The sequence below is a fragment of the Nelumbo lutea genome, chromosome 1 (assembly GCF_056320005.1).
Source record: "Nelumbo lutea isolate HS-2025 chromosome 1, American lotus-T2T, whole genome shotgun sequence".
In the NCBI taxonomy this organism is placed as follows: domain Eukaryota; kingdom Viridiplantae; phylum Streptophyta; class Magnoliopsida; order Proteales; family Nelumbonaceae; genus Nelumbo; species Nelumbo lutea.
The window spans coordinates 176,142,587-176,161,975 of record NC_142684.1 but is presented as its reverse complement, the minus strand read 5'-3'; the positions used below and the strand labels follow the sequence as shown (position 1 = coordinate 176,161,975).

Sequence of the window (19,389 nt, the reverse complement as noted above, 5' to 3'; positions counted from 1 at the left end):
TTCTGGTCGACCTTGTATTATTACTCAGCATCCATCCCAGAAGTCTAACCTACATTTGTGAACTCTGCCAAATTAACTGCTGGAATTCTAAGAAAAGATTTAAGAAAATGTCAATCCAAATCACATCCATAAAAATCAAATACATGGAAGCATCGACAAATGATACTTCATGTTATCTTATCTTTGATCTCAAAGAGGTTAAAGAACCAAAAACAGGGAATAAGAAAAAAAACACTCGAAACGGAATCCAAGGGTGTAAATGTAATGTAATTGATAGAATCAGAAACAGCTGGATAGTAACTTTTGCAATTGCGATCTCAAACTGTTCCTCCACTTCTTTGCAGGCCAATCACATTGGTGAGCCCAGCGTGGATGGTGCCCATGTAAAACAATTGTGTCCCACTCAGAATAATGGTTAACACCTCCATTGTGCGCTGTAAAACAATTTTAGAATAACATAAAAGTCTGTAAACAAAAACTGTAGAGCGTTCGTGAGGAGATCGGCTTTTATCAGGGCAAATCTGTGCCCAAACCATTCTAACAACCCTTTCTAATCTTTCATTGGAAATATCTCTCCATGAAATAATACACACAAGTACCGAGATATTCTCAAGGCAAGGCAGTAAAAGTTGCCTGAATGGGCTTTGCCCTGAATTTGGTTTTATTGAGAATAGGTTTGCGTTATTTCCTGCACTCCTTTGGTGCATCTGTTTTGTATCATAGATGAAGATACTTACTAGGTTCGCGTCTCTCCAGCCTATATTAATCTCTTTGCATGCCAATCTGCAACAGAAATAAATAATTAGCTAACTCCAACGTTCAATTATTCACACGAGGGATATTCCAAAACGTAAAGAAGTGATGAAGCTTTAAAAAGAAGAAATAATTTACCCCATAGCTAGAAGAGTGAGAGACCACGTCAAGATAGAAGAGGATGCAGATGAGAGTAAGTTGGACAAATTCCATTGAAGGACATTACCAATCCCAGAGATTGAGGTGGCAATGCCCACAAGTCCAGCGATGAGGGAAACAATGACGAAGAATCCAGTTGCCATGTTTCCAATTGGAAAATATATTGGAAATATGTGGGCTGGGATTGGTACTGCATAGACAATAGAGAATAATGAACAGAATTAGCTATTGCATCTTAGAGTATCTTTGATAACTGTATTTATGTCCGGTGGTTTCAATCCTAGACAAAAGTCTATAGAGCTCTCTATTCATTTTTACTAGAGCAAACCATTTTGAAAATCTTGCCCCTATTTCTTTCAGTCGTCTAAGCTATTGCTTCTTGATTAGATTATTGGAAAGAGATTTGTATCCCTCTGGTTATGGCCTCATAGAAATACTGGTGACACTACGGTTATGGCCACATTGGCTCGTGACCCATCAGGCCATCACTCACCGGATTTAGATCCAGGACAGAACCCAACAATGACTAAACAAGGTTGTGTCATAAAATCCTTTAGAATAACGATTAAGACGGTTCAAATTTTAGATTACCTCTTGTAGGAGTATGCTCAATCCCATAGTTGATGGCCCATCCAGCGATGATGGTGAGGATTACATACATCAGTAGATTGAGGATTAGGAGGGTGAATGCCATTACTTTGGTTCCTCCAGAAGCCATTGCTGCTTCTAAACTTGAACAGGTCCTCTACAGAAATAACCTTGACCTTCTTCAGTCCAAGAAAGAGAGAGAAAGAGTCATGTATACATATACCGAGAAAAAGTAGCCCCTTGATATTCCTTACACCTATGTTCTTTATCTTTCATAATATTTGTCGTCAGTCCAAAGAAATGCTTTCGAAGTTTCGATTCCTTGCCCTTGTGGATCGTGATTGCTTTTGCCTCGAGGTGTGGCCAAAGAATCCCTTTTTACGTAGGTTTCTCTTTTTTTTTTTTTTTTTTTCAGCCTGGGGCCATTAATGCACATCGAAGGCATGTTTGGCCACAGATTGTCACCAACCTAAGATCATGGTTTGAAGAAAAGAATATGCATCTTTTCAGACTATAGTTTTGATGCAACCCAGCAAATCTATAGATAGCTAGAACGTCCAGAAATTAGAAGGGAAACAATAATGCAAATGCCACTGATTATGAAATTACCAAAAGTGTTCAGGAAGCCATCATGATGTTCAAGATGTACTGCATCTTTGGAGTTATTTATCACTAAACTGGACGTGACCATGCACTCACTTGAACCTTCATTTATAAGGGATCCTCTCTAAAAAGCAAAAAACAATAACAGAAGAAAATGACAAAAAAGGGCTTTGTGAGTTTGATCCTGAGCACGCCCCCCCCCCCCCCCCCTAAAGTCCTTATGGTTCCAAGCTTCTGAACCCATCTTCAGGAAGTTGTTTCACACCTTCAGGGACAACTTCTGAGCTGCAAGTGCTTCGGCCTCGAGTGTGGGCTCCCACAGTATGGTAGTCTCAGCCAGCAATGAGGTCACAACATATGGGTCCATGTTCGAAGCTGGACGACGATCTTCCAAGTAACCTAACAAAAAGAAAACAACAGAGCAAGATTGTCTTACCATCAACTTTTTAACAAGTAGTATCTGCATTATTGCTTTAGATATGAGAAGTGAATCACCCCCTACCTTTCCCTTGTTTCTCTGTGTCACGTCCAACACGGATTGAACAACCACGATTAGCCACCCCCTGCAAGTCACGATTGTTTGATCTTGTAAGAATGGTAGGAGACATAGTTTATGCTTTTCTTTGTAAATTACTAATCTTCAAAATGGGTGGTGATGTCTCCAAACATACCCAGGAAAAGGTGTTAATGTTGGCCGTCTCGTGCTTTCCTGTCAACCTTCGCTCATTTCCTTCTCCGTAAGCACTGATGTGCTCCTTGTGGCGAAGGGACAGATTGAGAATTGCTTTCTTGATCACTTCAAACCCTCCCTCCTCTCTCATGCTCTTAGTACTGTGTGAACTGAATTAGTAACTGTCTAATACTGTTTACTAATACTTGTAGTATACTATATTTCTTTATAAGAGATCAAGATGGTGGTCTGAAAAACATGAATTGATTAATGTTTTAAGGTCCAATTGGCCACAATTAATTGATGATTAAAATGAATTCCTCAAAATACCTGTAATTAGTGTGACATCCTGCACCATTCCAATCACCCTGGTATGTGATAAATAAATAAAATGAAGGATTCATAAGGAGTTTTATTAATTAATCAAATGTGTAAATGTTTCTTGAGGAAACTGGAGATGCAAGGTACCTCTATTGGTTTTGGGTCAAGAGTAAGAACAACACCAGCTTGTTCAGTAATTCTCTGTTAGAAGAAAGTACAGAAGAATTATAAATATTAATTCATAACAAAATGTTTTAAGCAGCTCTATATATGCCAGCCCATAGAGAGTGACTCATTCACTCAGCAACAGACGAGACTTAATTTTCCTCATTATACCACTACTTGATCATGAGTAAGTGGTCATCAGATGTGTGCCCACCACCCTAATATATGGGTTTTACCAAATATAAATATATAAGTGAATTACCTCAAGAATATATCTAGAACACCATATATGATCTCCAGCTTCAATCCCAACACTAGGACCCACTTGATATTCCCACTGTAAAATAATCACAAATTCACAATTAACAAGGCTAAGAAACATTGAAACTACTGCAAATACATTAAGCAAAGCTAAGAAAGAAAAAAAAAGGAGAGAACCTGGCCTGGCATGACTTCTCCATTGGTACCACTGATGTTGATCCCAGAATATAAGCAAGCCTTGTAGTGAGCATCGGATATGTCGCGCCCAAATGACTTGTCTGCTCCGACTCCGCAGTAGTAAGGACCCTAATGTATTAAGATAAAGCAAAAGGGTAAGTATATTGTTTATTAGAATTCAATATTACATTTCATCAATACCAATTGAAAAAGCACTGCGATTTGGAAATACGGGCATCATTATTATAAATCAAAAGAAATAAAACTACGTTTAGTAATCTGTAATTAGCAAGAAGCTTACCTGGGGACCAGGGTAGGCTCCAATAGGCCAACCAAGAGGCCATTTCACATTTGTTTGGAGTAAGGTGTACTCTTGTTCTATCCCGTACCTAATTTAGAAAAATCATAAATCATTAGCGAATTTGAGTCTTTTTTCCCTACTAAGTCCAAAAAAAAAAAAAAAAATCCTAGAAGCTCAATAAGGCACAATATTATACCATTTTGTAAAATAACATCCCATTCTCATATTAAGCAATATTTGCAATTAGATTTAATCAACTGAATACCAGAGTTCATTGACAGGATGTAATGCCGATGATGCCCATATTTGTATGCACATAACACATTCTTGTATTTATGTACATTCATACATGACACATTCTTGTATTTATGTACATTCATGCATAACACATTCTTGTATTTATATGCACTCATCATGTCTAAGCTCAGAATCAACTTACCATGGGACTTCCTGGACGACCTTTGGGTCACTGAAGATTTGAGCAGCCCTGTACCTTTTGTTTGTTGGTATGGGCTCCCCTGCTGGCGTATATGAATCACAAATTACCTTCATAAGATCAAACATAAATGTATTATCAAACAAATTTGACGAGAAATAGTATACCCTTTGCATTAAATCACAAGATAAACCACCACCTTAACTTTCAAGGTTTCTTATACTCACCAAGATGTTGTTACCACCTCGGAAAGGATCTTTGAAAATGGCTTGAGGACTAGAGAAGAAAGAGAAAAAAAGGGAATGCCAATAAATATATGAAAATTTTCATGGTATAGGAAATGAAAAATATCTTTTTTTCCTTTGAAAGATCTTACTATAGAATTACTTCACTATCTTCTCCTGGGGCTTGCCCGGTGCTTGAACCATCATAATTCCACTTGGGAAGCTCAGAAGGGTGTTCAACGGGCTTTGAGATTGTCTAAACATTTAAAAAGAACGAAAGAAAGACGTAAGCTAAAAAGAAGTTACTACATTCTCTTATAAAATCAAAATAAACTAAAAAAAAAAATCATACCCTGGATTTGCTACGCAGATCAATCCCAGACCCCCCGATCCTGATTCAAATTAAGATGATTTCTTGTAATAGTCAAGTGGGTTAAATATTTAATAGCGAATAATAACACAAGATGGGATAAAAGCTGCTGCTGCATATATTTTAGTGCACAGCCATGTATCTATGGATATGAAAAATTGACTCAAATTGCTACATCTGAGATTGGCCATAGCCTAAAACTTATACTGATTTACTAATCTAAATCATCTGAATGGTTTAGAAACTCGCTTACAAATCAATCATTAGTTTAGTTACAGCAACTCTTAAGCTAGAGCCACTTAACGATGGTTATATCATTTCATGAATTCGATGACATTAAGATGAGAGTGGAGGAAATAATATACCAGATGTACTCAGCAATGATCTTATCAGTGTAGGGTGTGGTGTCCAACTTGAGCAAATCCTCCAACCTGTTCACAGTACTGCTTTCAGACTGCAGAGCAAACACTCTAAATTTAGCAGAGCCTTTAGCTGCTCCCTTTCTTTTCTGATTCAATAGTAGGGAACTCCACATCTTTGCTGTTATGGGTCTTGCACTGGTTGAGTTCTTTGTCATCTTTATCTGCCATTGTATTGAAGGCGCCAATATCTGGGCCATTTTCACCTATTCAACCTGAAAATTGAAACACAAATAAATAAATAATGTCCCTAATCACTTTTCACATTTCCAAAACTCCATAACCTTTGTTATGGATCTCAAATATTTTTCTCCAACAAAAATCAGCACTGCATCGTTGAACTACATTGAACAGCACCATTCCGATACCATCATTCAATCATTTTTTCCTCTGAACAGTAAAGGCTGTCTATTGTAATGTAACTACTTCAAAAATAAGGCTCAGATTCAAAGGAGTATTTATAAAATAATACAAAATACAACATTTGCACTCTAAAAATTGCATACGTTTTAAAGCCAAACCTGCTAAAATTATCTGTTGGTCCGTAATGACCGTAAGCCTGGTCCATGGCCTACAAGCCTTAATTTCATAAGCCCGAACTAATCCATTGTGGTTTGTGATGTAGCCAAATTAAGGCCCAAATCCCTTGAACCTTGGGCCTTGGGCGATAGGTGGAGACCACATAAAGACCTGTGGGCCAAAAGCCCACTCTAACACGTTTATATCTGCCTAGTGCCTCTAGGCCGCCCTAGACCTAGGCGCCTTACCCTTGGCTGACTTCTAGAAAACTACCAAAAGAGAAGTCCCACACATGTACAAGTGGGCACACATGTCGAGGGCAAGATCAGTCAATTGAGACCCAACCCGGGAAAGCCTCTAAAGTGGAAAATCACAAAGCTGGATAACCATTAAACTCATAATATTCTACTTGCCCAGTAGGAATAAAACAATTGGCAAAATAGAAAATCATTAAATCCACCGCTACTCACTAGGGAAGTTTACCAGTAGCTGCCTCTTTACAGAAGTATTGACTCTGCGCTGCCCAAAGTTCAGAAATTACCTGGAACTGCCTCCTCTTTATGTATTTTTACAATATCCGACAACAATAATCACCACGCTACAGGCAACTAAATGTAATTTTCCCCATAAAAGCACAGTCTGCCTTTCCAAGACGTAAGGACGGATCATTTTCCAGTTCCCAAATCCCACCCACCAAAAAAAATCACGAATCATGTGCCTGTTCCAATGAGATTCACAGGCAACCAGGTTAGATGACAGATTGACAGGCCACCCACATCTCCTGGTCCTGGGTTCTACTTCTCCATGTTGAATGGGTGCGCCTGAGCTAACTCCCTTGCAATAATGCATGTAAATTAATGAAATGTATGTGATTGCTGCGGAATGGTAATGGATTCAAGTAAGGACTAAAGCTACAGGATTAAGAGATTAGACTCCTAATATTTTTCAGCAAATGGACAAGTGATGTGATGACAATCCCTATTCCTTAAGCCAACCGGCGGAAAGCATTTCGGCCGTAAAGTGTAACTACACAATGGAATCGCCAAAACGCCCCTCAGTCATTTCGTAACCCTTGTGAAAGAAGAGTTCCGAGATGTCTCCATTATATTGTCAGGCTCCGACTACCAGCATGTCGGATCCCGCCAATCAGTTGGCCAATTTGTCAGACATTTCCTCCTTTTCCTCGGAAGGGGTGAGAAACAGAGTATCGTGTAAGAATTACCTGAGGAGAACTGACGAGGGACGGCCGGAAAACCGAGTTTGGAACGTGTGCTGTGCTTATAATGGCGACTCTACTGATTACTGAACGAACGAACGAGAGGGAGAGAGAGCTTTTAAAGGGTCGTTTTGGTTCAAGTGCTATAGATGGGGAGAAAACTGAAAGGTTTATTGGCTTTTCCTATAAGATAGGGTTGTGTTTTGGGTGGAGGAAAATAGTTTTTGCCTTCTTGGATTCAAAGGGGCATTTAGTGACAAATATAAATGTATTAAGCAAAGCAACAACATAAATCTCTCTCTTTATTCTCTAGTCTCTAGAGACAACAACTATTTTTTAATTGTTAAACCTAGAAATGTATAAACTAAATTACAAGAAAGTGTTCGAGAAATAATACTATAATGTGAGGGATCCAATGTTTCTTTTTCACTAGTTTTTAATTTCTTATTTTAGATTAGTCGGTTCTTCTTTCTATTTTCCTTTTGGTAAGTGGTTTATATTATACACATTCTGTTTCTTAGAACAAAAGAAAACAGGGGACACGTTTTTTCATTTGATTTTGTCCTAGAAGTGGTTGTTGCCATGTTGGTGAGAAAGACCTTTTTGTGCATTTTTGGGACCAGTGGATAGGGGGGGGGGGATATTGGAGATAAGAGGTGCACATGTTCACCAAACCATTTGCACCACTGGTTCTAGATCAGATGGGTTGTATAAACTGTTTGTTGTATTTTCAATGAATCAGTTGAGGAAAATAATAAGTTTTGATTTGGTGAATGTATACAAGACTGGGTTGTTTAGCATTCTGATGGAAAATTCCAGAATTCAAATTTGTATTAGAATGAACTACATATGGAGATCAGGAGTAACAAGTTGTTTATTTGTTTATTCTTTGGAAATGAATGAGTTGTGGATTTCCAAATAATACAACTGTAATACTTTGAGATTGAGATATAGCACCATTAGTAGCTTTTATTAAAAAAAGTTTTAACACGTAAGACCCATGAAGGTTATGTGGGTGGTGATTAATTAAATAAGTGCATGATTGTGATTTGTGAAACCCTATTTTTAATATTGAACTCTTCAGTGGATAGAAATAATTTAATAACAGGCAGACATTTTGAGATGGGTTTGGACCAGATGTAGAGCCTGTAAGTGGAATGAGCTTAGACTTGAAATTAGGTCTAATACAATCATGGTTTTCAAAACCGGACCGAAAATGGAACCATTTTGACTACTGGTTCCCGGGTTAAATGGTCTGGTCATTTGATCCAAACCTGGGTCTAACAGTTTTGGGGTCCAAAACCGGATCTGGATTCATGACCGGTTCCCAAGTCAACTGATTCAACTGTCTGATCTGGTTAAATTTTTAAAACCATGAATACAATGATATGTTTGAGCTTGGACCAGAATAAGCCAGACCTGAATTGAAGGCATAAAAGGAAATTTCAAATAGCAAGCCTTGAAAATAAAACTCTCCTTGGTTTGGCAGCTGGCTGTGGATCTGCAGTATTCAAATTGGTTGCAATCATCTCTAGCCCATGGGCATTCCTATTCATGTTTACTCCAAAATGACATTGCCCATGATTTCTGACTGTGACCTTTTCATATGTTTTCCAGCCAAAGCATTCCGTGAACTACACTGTAACCACTACTGTTGGTGATTTCATATGTTAATGAATTTCATCCATTTGAATGAAGCTTCACTGTGTGATTTATAGAAAACCCATTATTAATATATGAATTCCATCCACCAATAAGTGGCAAATCAGTCTTGGAGGCACTTGGTCATCAGGACCATGTTAAACTTACCAATCTTTGGCTATTTTCATCTCTACCACAGTTGGATCTGCCCTGGTTGGGAAATGATGGCTGAATTGAAATGTACAAATACAGAAACTAAAATCCAAAATACACCTTTGTATAAGATGGTTCTCCCTTGTTGGCAAATGCAAATTTGACTTTGTGAGATTCCGCTTTTTTTTGGCTGGGTTTCCCTCAGATCAATTTGTCAGAATTAAAACACAATAATTCTTGTATAAATCAGCTCTCACTTTTTTAATGAATAAAATATCAATAATGATGACAATGCAAGGTTGACCTTGTAGTTGTCAGTTCAGAGATAGCATTGCCTAATCAAAGTAATTAATTAAAGAGCATGATCTCATGAAATGATTAATAACAAATTGAAGTCTCCTAAGCTAACATTTGTTAAGCAAAAGGGTTCTAAATTCTAACCATTACAGGATGAACAATTAAAAGGATCACCAAACAAGTTATAAATCAGTGAATAATGAAACTTCAGTAGGAGTGTCAAGGCTTGCAAATAACTGAAGAATGAGACTTTGATGAACATGAAATGGAATATTGTGGAGATTTTGTTCAACTACTGAGTTAGTCCTAAACATTTTCTAGTTCTGCACCCTAAGAGAAATTATGATCTATGCATCTTCAAGTAAGCAACCCCACTGATACCCAATGGTAAAGATATCACCTTGAAATTTTCAGGAAGCATGAAACTTCACCATTGCCAATATTTGAGAAAGGTATCCATTCTTGCCTAGAAATTGAAGAAGAGTGATGAACTTCTTTTAGACAAGATTAGTGATAGCCTTCGCATATGATGGAAGGATGAGTCATGAAATGTTAGCATGGTCATCAAAACTGAAGGTGAAGATGGAATAGGGCCACTGGGTTTGGTTTATGTTCAATAGGGTTAGGATTGGATTGATGATCCAACATGTAACAGAGTCAAGGTTCAAAATATTGATAATTCGATATCATATGGGCAATTTGGGCTGATACCAAACAGGTTTTTTTTGGCTTAGGGGCACATTACACCTACTAAATACTGATCATCTAGCAAATTCATCAACTGTCTTTTGATACAGACTGACACAAATATTGATATAGACTGATAAGGACTAATATGAATAAATCAATACATACAAATTAATAAGGATCTAAATACAATTTTTTTTAAACACAATTCATATATAAATTATAAGTTTATAATGTATTATTCAAGATATATATATATATATATATATATATATTCACATGTGTAATATATTATTCAATTTTAAATACATTATGCATGGTAATTTGTAATAGTAATTCATCTGCAAATGTTTTTATATAAATCAAGTAGAGTACAAGTTTATAAATTATAATGAACTTAAGCATATTTTGCATATAAATATAAATCACAACTGTGTTTGGTATTGTTAATTGCACTGTATTACTTAACAGTTAATTTGTGAAAATATGTCTCTGTTTTATGTATGCATACGTTTAGTACGATACAATGCCAATACTTGCTTTGGTCCCATGTCAAATGAGATGGGATCTGCTGAAAGTAATTAAGAGCACGGTAGCTAGGTATAACAATTCTTCATGAATTTAATACATAGGGATGAGAGATTCCTGATGTATGGTTGGATGTCATGCTCTTAACGTGTTTATATGCTTTTTATTTGTAGTAGATCCAAGCTTATAATGTGTTTGCTTCAAAATATTAATACAGTTTGATATTTAGTTTTTTTTTTTTCAATCTGGTTCAAAGGGGTTTAAGGCCCATTTATCCCCTAAACCATGGTCTGACTTGATACACCCTCCCGTAGGGGAATACCAGAAAGCCCCCGATACAATATGTATCAGTAGATACTTGTTGAAATTTTGAACCTTACATTTTTCCCTACTTTTTCCTTCAAACCAAACATAGCCTTACTTCATTTATTTTCTTCTCTCCTCTATCCGTCTTTTCTCTCCCTTTCTAGATAAGATAAAGCGAAGGCAATTGCTGTTCAGCCAATTATAACACTCCACACCAATTATAAAATACATAGGGCACACAACTATTCATCTTCTTAGTCTGCTTCGAATATGCAGAAAAACTTCTGCATCCGCCAATAATATTTTACCGCGTCCCGTAACGTAAGCCCAGCTGAGTTTATTTTAACGGCGTTTCTAAACCCCCTTATTTCTCTTGCTCTCTTCCTGCCTCCTCCTCTCCGCCCTGTTACACCGTCCACCGGTGCACATCTTCTCCTATATCTGGCAACATAGATGGAATCGTTGTCGCTGGAGGGTTTGCAGTTGGTGCCGGGCTTGGTGAGTTTGATCGATGAGAGTGGAATGACCAATGGTACGCCGGCCGAAGTGGACAAGACAATCCCGCCAGAGGTCGTTGTTGAAAGGCGGAGTTGGCAATACCTTTATGGCGAGCTGCTCAGCCTCTAAACGGGCTTTCAGTGAGCCGTTGTTGAAAGAAAGGTAGGCATAGCTAGGGACTGATGGGCGCCACTAAGCTAAGCAATAGGAAATATATTAAAAATAAATTATCAAACAAAATGACATGGAAGAAGAAAAGGGATTTCATCCATTGTAAAGCAAGGAACCTAGATTTAAATTTCAGTGGAAAAGGAAAGAGAGATGCTACCATGAAGGAGGTGGAGTTGGATTTGTTGAGAAGTGTGGCTTCAGTGGAGTTGCAAAGCTTGAAGGCTAGGCTCTTCTGTTGTGGAAAATGTAGACGTCGTGGTGGCGTTCATATTTGAAAACTATCAATAGAAGGGCATAAGGTTAAATGTTTTAGCTTCTGTTGCTACTAGAAAATCTAATAGATGGCCCTAACTTAATATGTGTCATTGGCTCTCTATTCACTAATGAGTATCTGTGTGCATTGTTAGTCAAATACTTACCGAGAGAGTCTCCTGTGTGGGGTTCCTCCACTCTGCAATTTTATCTACAGCAATGGTCTTGGCATGGGAGGATTGGAAGACTAGTGTGAGCAGAGCAGGAAAAGAGGGCATGGAGGAAGCCTCCATGGGCTGTTCTTGGTTTCTCAGTTTTGGAATCAAAGGTGTAGATAGATGGGGAGGGGTTCGGTGAGTTTGTCTGCGATGGGTCTGTCTCGGTGAGTTTTGGAAGAAGGTCCTCGGATTTTCGATTTGGGTGCGTGTAGTTGTGCATGATTTCGTTGCAGTAAGCTTTTGTATACGTTTTCATTGCAGTAAGCTTTCACCGTAAAGGAGGAATTATTTTCTTTTACAGTGAAACTTTTTTTATTACAAAAAAAAAGAGAGAAAGGAAGAAAAACAAAACAGAGGAAATGAGGAATTGAGGATGTAAAAATGAATGGTTGAGACTTGAGAAGAGGAAATTATTATTCTTTAAACATTAGACATTTGTTAATGGTTGATTAATCAAAGTTTAGATTCACGACTCAACACCATCACTCTTTTTGTTAGATTATTTTAGTACATATGCACTCACTGAAGATGGGTTACAGGTCCAAACGGCGAGAGACATTGTATACCGGCAGCGTAATGGTCGCTGGTGGATGGTGGAACAGGGGAGAGCAGACTGCAGAGGAGCCAAGGAAAGAGAGAGAAAGAAATATGACAAAATAAGATTGGACCTGGGCGGGTATTCAAATTTTAACAATTTATTGAACAAGGTTTAGCTAAACGCTTTAACTGTTCGTGGGCGGAACCAATGATAAGGTTCGAAGTCAGTATTTAAATACATGGGGCCGCATTTTATAAAGAGGCCTACGAAATTATTACTTATGTGAAACCTCATCACTGGTTCCACAACTCGCTGAACAGCTAAACCATTCCATATAGAATCCCTGAGTCCATGTAGACTCCGTGAGTCACGTAGTTTGCGGACAGCAGAGGCTGTGGAATCTAAGACTATCAAAGTTTTCTCCCGACTATCAGCTATGTTGCTAAGACGTACGGGTGGATCCAAAGCAAATTATTCACAAGCAATTCGAGTCTAATTCGTAAAAAGCTATTTTTATAAGTATAATAAGAAATGGGATAAATTGCCCAAACCTTTCTTGAAGTTTCTAATTGTTGCTGAAACCTCCTCTAAAGTTTGGTCATTGAATCACCTCCCTTAAACTTTTCGACAATGTAGTGCAAGTAGATCTCTTTGTTAAAATTTTCTATCAAGTTAGACACAAAAATGTTCAAAATATTCATGCAGTTGTTATTGAGGCTAGTTTCTAGTTATACAAAAAAAAAAATATATATATATATATATAAACTTTATGAATAACAGAAAAAAGAGCTTGTGGTTTTAACTTTGCCTTTGAGCAACTGATATGAATGGCAAATTTGGAAAATAAATCAATTTCAGTAGCCAATGATATAAAGAGAAAATTTGGAAAATAAACATTATAGTCAAAAGTAACAACATGGGTATTTTGGATATTTTTGTGCCTCATGTTAGAGGATTCTAAGAGAGGAGGCCTACTTGCAACAGTTTCAGAAAGTTTAGTGGAGGTGATACACAATTATCAAAGTTTATACTTCAAGGGAGAACAATAAAAACTTAGAAGGCGTTCGTTTTTGGGATTTTGAGAGAGGGGAAAGTTGGTCAATAGGATTGTGATCCCATTGACCAAGAAATCCATGTTCTTTTTTCTAATTTACCTGGAAAATAAAAAAAAAATATGGGTAAATGCACTTACCCAAGACCCGGGTAAGTAACTTACCGAAAAGCAAACAAGGCCTTAAGGTTTAGTTTTCTTAATTGGTTAATCCCCAAATTAGACCTATTCATTGGCCAGGCTCGGGCTTGGCTTTTGTCAAAATTCTAATAGGCCCAACCCAAAGCCCAAGCCCAAGACAGTGTAAAGTTGGACCCAAAGCCCGACCCATGAACAGGTACACCCCAAACCCAACCTCACTCCCTTTATGCTCATGCATCACGACCAAAAACCAAAAGAGCTTTTGAGCTAAGTCAAACTTGAACATACAAGCTTTTGAGCCAAACCAAACTCAAACATTTTGATCATTTTGATTCTTATCAGATAAATTTGACCTATTGACAGTCCTAATCCCTACTAAAATATGAACAAATTTCTTTTTTTTTGTATAATAGGAACCAAGGGTTTAAAAACCAGATCAAACATGGAATCATTTTAGGGACTGGTTCTCGGGTCAAATGGTCCAACTATCTGATTTGAATGGATGGTCTGTTTTGATTTAAAAAAATAAAAAATAATTAAAATAAAAAATGGTCAAAATTTAAAAAATAAAAAAAAAATAATTAAAATAAGAAAACCAAAAACCACATCTGAGTCGACGATTCTTCCACCCGAGTCAATGGCTTCACTGACCAAATCAACGGTTTTTGGCCCAAAATGATTTTAGGGTAAAACGAAACCGATCAGGGGTGAGCATTACTTGGTTAAAACCCAAAAAAACCGAACTGAAAATTTCGATTTCAGTTCTTTTTTTGGTTCAGCTTTTATTTGGTTAAATCAATTTTGTTAATTTGGTTTTTCAGTTTCAGTTTTTAGAAATTGAAATTCGGTTCATCGAATTAACCGAAGTTTCTATTATTATATATTATATTAATATATAATAAAATGAAATTTGATTTCATAATATATAATATATACAATAGAATATATTATTAAAATTCGGTTTTAATTGAAAATCAAACCAAAAATTTTGATTTTGGTTATTTTAGTTTTTCTATAATTCAGTTTCAATTCGGTTTTTATTTTCTTATTTTGATTTGTTCAATTTGATTTTTAACTAAATAAACCAAGTGGTCACCCCTAAAATTGATTACCTAACTAATTCCCGAATCAACTAGTACGACCATTTGATCCGATCCGGTTTTCAAAACCATGATATGAACATATTCAAATAGGAAAGGCAATGGGGTGGGGCACCCCTGTCCCCGATGGAGGGGAGGGGCATCTACTCCCTGCTAGGGACAAGGAATCCCCTAATTTTCTCTGCGCCAATGCAATTACTTAAAAATTATCTATTTTATAGACAATTTACACATAGGATATAGGAATTGAATTATACAAATTTAGGGGTAATTCAAAAATAGAATTATGGGATCCTAAGATTTTAAGAATTTATAGAAAACTTTGAGATATTTTAAATATCAATATTAAACCTAAAGATATTTTACTAATTTATCTTCGAATTTAGAACAGGCTTGAAAAAATATATATATATAACCCATCTTCGCCCTGTCCCCGATTAAAAAAAAAAAAAAAAAATCCCATCCCCACCTCATCCATATTTAAGGTTGGGGAAAACCCGCCCCATTGGGGACGGAGTAAGCCCAATTTTGCGGGGAAAATTGCCATCCCTTGATTCGAAACATCTTATGAACCGATTTTTCATTTGAAGCACTAATATGTCCATGTTTAATTATTGAAAGTTTGCAAAGGAGTATTGCAACCAGCGCACAGCAAAGGTTCTATCGATTTCTTTAATTAAGCAACGGTGGTCGTTGGAGTACTATGATAATGAAAAACTTGGAGCCAGTCAACCGATGTCATAAAAGACGTGACCAATAACTTAATAAATGGTGCTCTTTCAACAAGGCAACTCAAAATTTTCTTTTTTAAGTTGTAAAACCTGGTCCGTAACCGTAATCCCGGACTTTCTTGTTATTGTCTTATCCAAATTATATTGATCAAAGTTGTTACGATACGGTACCATGTCTTTTTCCGGTATCATAGAATTTTACCACAAAAGAGAATAATTTTGCACCAGCTGTTCTAAGTACGTACTTTTTGAAATTTCAGAAAACAATGTGGATGAATGAATGTTAAGTGGCATTCAGCTACGATACGATATGGTAATCAACGGATCGAATTCCAAATTATCGTTCAAAAGGTATATTGCACGGGAAGCAAAGCATCATTCATCAAAGTGGCGCAAGTGTCAGTGGCTCCCACTTTTATTCTTTTGATCAGTAAGGATCGAATCCTATTGGCCAAAAGGGAATCTGAGAGGTGATAGAACAAACAAGTAACCAGTGGGTCCCTTTGGCTTTGTTATTCGATTGCAATCTTTCCCGTTCCAAAATAATAGGGCGTACCGAACATTCTTACACCAGCACTGTACATAATCTCGCTTCATGTCAGCCAACCCAAAATGGCAAAGCCCATTCACAACGTCTGTTCGAATTTCCAAAGCATCAAAGCATTTGCTCAACCACCCTCATCACATGCCACATGGCAGATATCCAGAGGATAACTCGTTGTTCGATAGGCCCCACCTAAAAAATAACCTGTACAGAAAATCAAATTCAATTTTGTGTGCTTACCTTTATAAACCGTACACGTACTCAAAACTGACACACCCTTACTTACACCGTCCTCAAAGCTCTGAAGTGTCGCCGTTGCGGGGGCGAGTATCAGAGTATGGATGGGAGTTTAGCTTGTAGAGGTTGGTTTTGGGTTTTGGGAGTTAGAGCATATCCCATATGAAGGTTGATTTTAGGGTCGGTTCAGGTTTTGGTAGTTTTAGGGTCGGTTTCAAGGTTTATCCATAATTCGGATCATAGCAAACCTCCCGCACTCACCGTGCTGATCCTACCTCCCGCACTCATCGTGCTGAACCCAAAAGCTCTGTAACCCTCGTTTTTCCTCTCTCAACCCTAAATGGTTGTTCACTAATTTCCCAAACTCTCTACTGTAGCAAGTTTGAGAGATTTTCCTTATTCGAAATGGCTGAATCAATAACAAATACTGAAGAGGTCAGCGGCAAGACAATCTTTCTAGGTTCTACACAGCAGGTCGAGGAACTGGGCCTAGAACTCGAAAAACATGCAACATTGGTCGGTCCCCACCTAGAAATAAATGTGGAGCCGATGTAGGAACCCTTCGAAGTAGTAAAGAAGATTGTAAGCGAAAGAGTCTTTCCACGTATTAAAGTCACTTTGGAGAATATCTATGCATTTATTAAGCATGCATGGCATCCCTCTCGTCATGTCGAAGTTGGTCACGACCAGACCTATTCACGAGCCAGGCTTTGGGCCCGATTTTACACTGTCTCGGGCTCGGGCTTCAGGCCAGGCTCATTAGAATTTTGACAAAAGCCAAGCCTGAGCCCGACCCATGAACAGGTCTAGTCATGACGACAGTGGCAGATGGGTTTTTATCTTTGAAGAAGAAGATGACATGCAGAAAGTTCTAAATGGTGGACCTTGATTCATAAGAGGTAGTTGGATACTGGTGGCGATCTAGTAAGATGGATTGATAGGAGAAAAAATCAAGTTGTGGCACCAGAAAGTCTGAATTCAAATGTTCAATATTCCAAGGCACTACATATCTAATCAAAACTGTAAAGTTTTTGCTTCAGTTGCAGGTAGAGTCCTTGAAGACAATGCTGAAATTGAGTCAGGGAAACCCACCAGAGGAAACATGGTAATATACCATATAGAAGTTGATCTAAGGAAACCATTATCACAAGGATTCTTTCTGAAAAACAACAACAACCTAGTCTGTATTAGATTTGCCTACGAAAATCTCACCAAGCTTTGTTTCTACTGTGGGCTCATTGGACACAACTAGAAGAAATGCAAGATCATTTCCAAAGTTGTCCCACTCACTATAATCTCAGCGGAGCTCGAAGAAAGGAAACTAGATGAGCCAGGAGAGTGGTTGAGAGTGGAGTTCAGACTAGAGAAGCCATTTAGTTTTCTTACTCAAAAGAAATCTCAAGACAAAGGAGAGACATGCAAGCAACTCCAAATCTGTAGAGGGGACCAAATCTCAGAGGAAGATTCCGAAGATGAAATGGCTGAGAAGCAGCAATGGCTAATGAATTGTTCACAATCGCCGGGGAGAAGCAACTGCAAAGCAAAAGAGAAAGCTGCAAAAACAAGTCAAGGTGAGTCCACCGAGTCATCTAAGAGGAAGAGAGCCAAGTCAGGTAACACATCAACTCAGAAGCAACTGAAGCAGAGCCCAATCATCACGGGCCCAACTCCCGAGGTAGACAAAAATTTTGAAATAATTAATACTAGTCTGATTCCCAAGGAAGGTAGTATCAAATATACTTGACGGCAACAGATGGATATGGTATAATTAACCCTTCATCTGGCTTGAGGAGAAGAGGAAGACCATTTAAATATCAATCATCTCTAAAAAATCACTTGGATTCATAAGCAATGTTAGAATTACCAGCAAATCTTGGCCCCTCTCTTGAAGAATTAATCGGGTGCCAACCAGTGGCTTCTCTGAGAAAATGGATCTAGGAAATGCGAACCTCGAGCAACACCCGCACCCAACAATCTAAAGCTACCTCTCTCTCAAGCTCTAGTATCCCAGAACCAAAATTTGCTTCTCAAAATACAATGCCCCAGAACGATCAAGATCTTGACCATGTGGATAGAAACTTGGAAAGCTTGTCATGCTTAGAAGACACTTTATGGATAGATGCATGGGACTGTCTCTGGAAGGAGCAACAACAAAGGGCAATATCTTTAACACCTTTAGTTTTTCAGGTATTCACCAATTTATATTCTTTGCTCTACATTATTTTCATTCAAATACATGCGTATTTTTCTTATTCAAGTTGCATACTAGTAGTCTATCCTTTGATATATTTGCACATTTATAATTCAAAAATGAAAATCCTTGCTTGGAACGTGAGGGGGGTAAGGGTAGAGAAGTCAATAGAATAATAAGAAAATTGTGCAAAACCACAATCCAGATAACTTGTTCCTCTCTGAAACCAAAATGTTAGAGTCAGAAGCCTAAAATCTGGCAAAGTCCTTTGGCTATTTTAACTCCAAAACTGTCAGCTCAATAGGAATGAGTGGGGGTCTCCTCTATGCTTGGAAAGATAACCTAAATATTGTAGTCATTGATAGTTCTCAGAGGCTTATAGAGCTGCAAGGAAACCTAAATGAGTCCTCAGAACCTTGGAATCTTGTTCTTCTTTATAAGAAACCCAGCCGAGGGGACAAAGCTGAATTCTGGAAACACTTTGAAACTACAAAACCCTATCTAAAAGGAACCCCTTGGCTCCTAATGGGAGATTTAAATGATACAGTGCATTGGGAAGATTATGAGGGACCTAGTACTAGATTAAGACCTTCTTAGCACCTGCGGAATTTAATTAACAATTTTGCCTTTTCTGACCTTGGCTTCATTGGCCCTTATACACTTGGACAAACAAGCAACAAGGGAAAAGAGGAGTGAGAGAGATTAGATCGAGGCATTGCGAGTATGGAATGGTTAACCTATTTCCTTGACACCAAACTCTCCACCCTCCCGGCAATAAATTCAGACCACTCCCTAATCCTTCTAGGTACAAATCCAACCCAATCAAAAGGAAAAAAAATTTCCACTTCCTCCCAATGTGGGTAAACCACAAGGATTTTGACAAATTGGTAAGTGATCATTGGAGCACACAAGTTCCTAGATTC

The 19,389-nt window shown here is 37.8% G+C and overlaps 2 protein-coding genes across 3 annotated transcripts; both read right to left on the bottom strand.

Moving 5' to 3' along the window:
- Window positions 1-98: 98 nt before the first annotated feature.
- Window positions 99-1,740, bottom strand: LOC148879388 (membrane protein PM19L-like). Its single transcript, XM_088960917.1, has 4 exons — window positions 1,504-1,740; window positions 892-1,102; window positions 738-783; window positions 99-434 (listed from the first exon to the last, which is right to left on the bottom strand). Exons 1-4 carry the CDS (start codon window positions 1,628-1,630, stop codon window positions 318-320), a joined length of 501 nt encoding a protein of 166 aa, XP_088817043.1. The 5' UTR covers window positions 1,631-1,740; the 3' UTR covers window positions 99-317.
- A 324-nt stretch (window positions 1,741-2,064) lies between these two features.
- On the bottom strand, window positions 2,065-7,553 carry GS2 (glutamine synthetase 2). 2 transcript variants are annotated; one of them, XM_088960916.1, is made up of 15 exons: window positions 7,189-7,406; window positions 6,508-6,684; window positions 5,394-5,662; window positions 5,011-5,050; window positions 4,811-4,914; window positions 4,662-4,710; window positions 4,438-4,544; window positions 3,999-4,086; window positions 3,698-3,826; window positions 3,522-3,596; window positions 3,242-3,295; window positions 3,104-3,141; window positions 2,775-2,934; window positions 2,606-2,666; window positions 2,065-2,502 (listed from the first exon to the last, which is right to left on the bottom strand). In XM_088960916.1, the coding sequence occupies exons 3-15, from the start codon at window positions 5,645-5,647 to the stop codon at window positions 2,363-2,365; spliced, it is 1,299 nt and encodes a 432-aa protein (XP_088817042.1). In that variant the 5' UTR covers window positions 5,648-5,662; window positions 6,508-6,684; window positions 7,189-7,406; the 3' UTR covers window positions 2,065-2,362. The 2 variants fall into 2 exon arrangements, with proteins under 2 accessions (XP_088817042.1, XP_088817041.1); XM_088960915.1 differs by lacking the exon at window positions 6,508-6,684 and having other exon boundaries at window positions 7,189-7,553.
- Window positions 7,554-19,389: the final 11,836 nt, after the last annotated feature.

Bases quoted from the DNA above. Each gene is read 5' to 3' on its own strand.
- LOC148879388 (XM_088960917.1), bottom strand. From the start codon at position 1,630: ATGGCTTCTGGAGGAACCAAAGTAATGGCATTCACCCTCCTAATCCTC. The intron at 1,103-1,503 runs GTAATCTAAAAT...TTGTCTATGCAG, and splicing joins TGAGCATACTCCTACAAGAG to TACCAATCCCAGCCCACATA. The intron at 784-891 runs GTAAATTATTTC...TTTCTGTTGCAG, and splicing joins CTCACTCTTCTAGCTATGGG to ATTGGCATGCAAAGAGATTA.
- GS2 (XM_088960915.1), bottom strand. From the start codon at position 5,647: ATGGCCCAGATATTGGCGCCTTCAATACAATGGCAGATAAAGATGACA. The intron at 5,051-5,393 runs GTATATTATTTC...AATTTGAATCAG, and splicing joins ATCATTGCTGAGTACATCTG to GATCGGGGGGTCTGGGATTG. The intron at 2,935-3,103 runs GTATTTTGAGGA...CAGTTCACACAG, and splicing joins GGATGTCACACTAATTACAG to TACTAAGAGCATGAGAGAGG.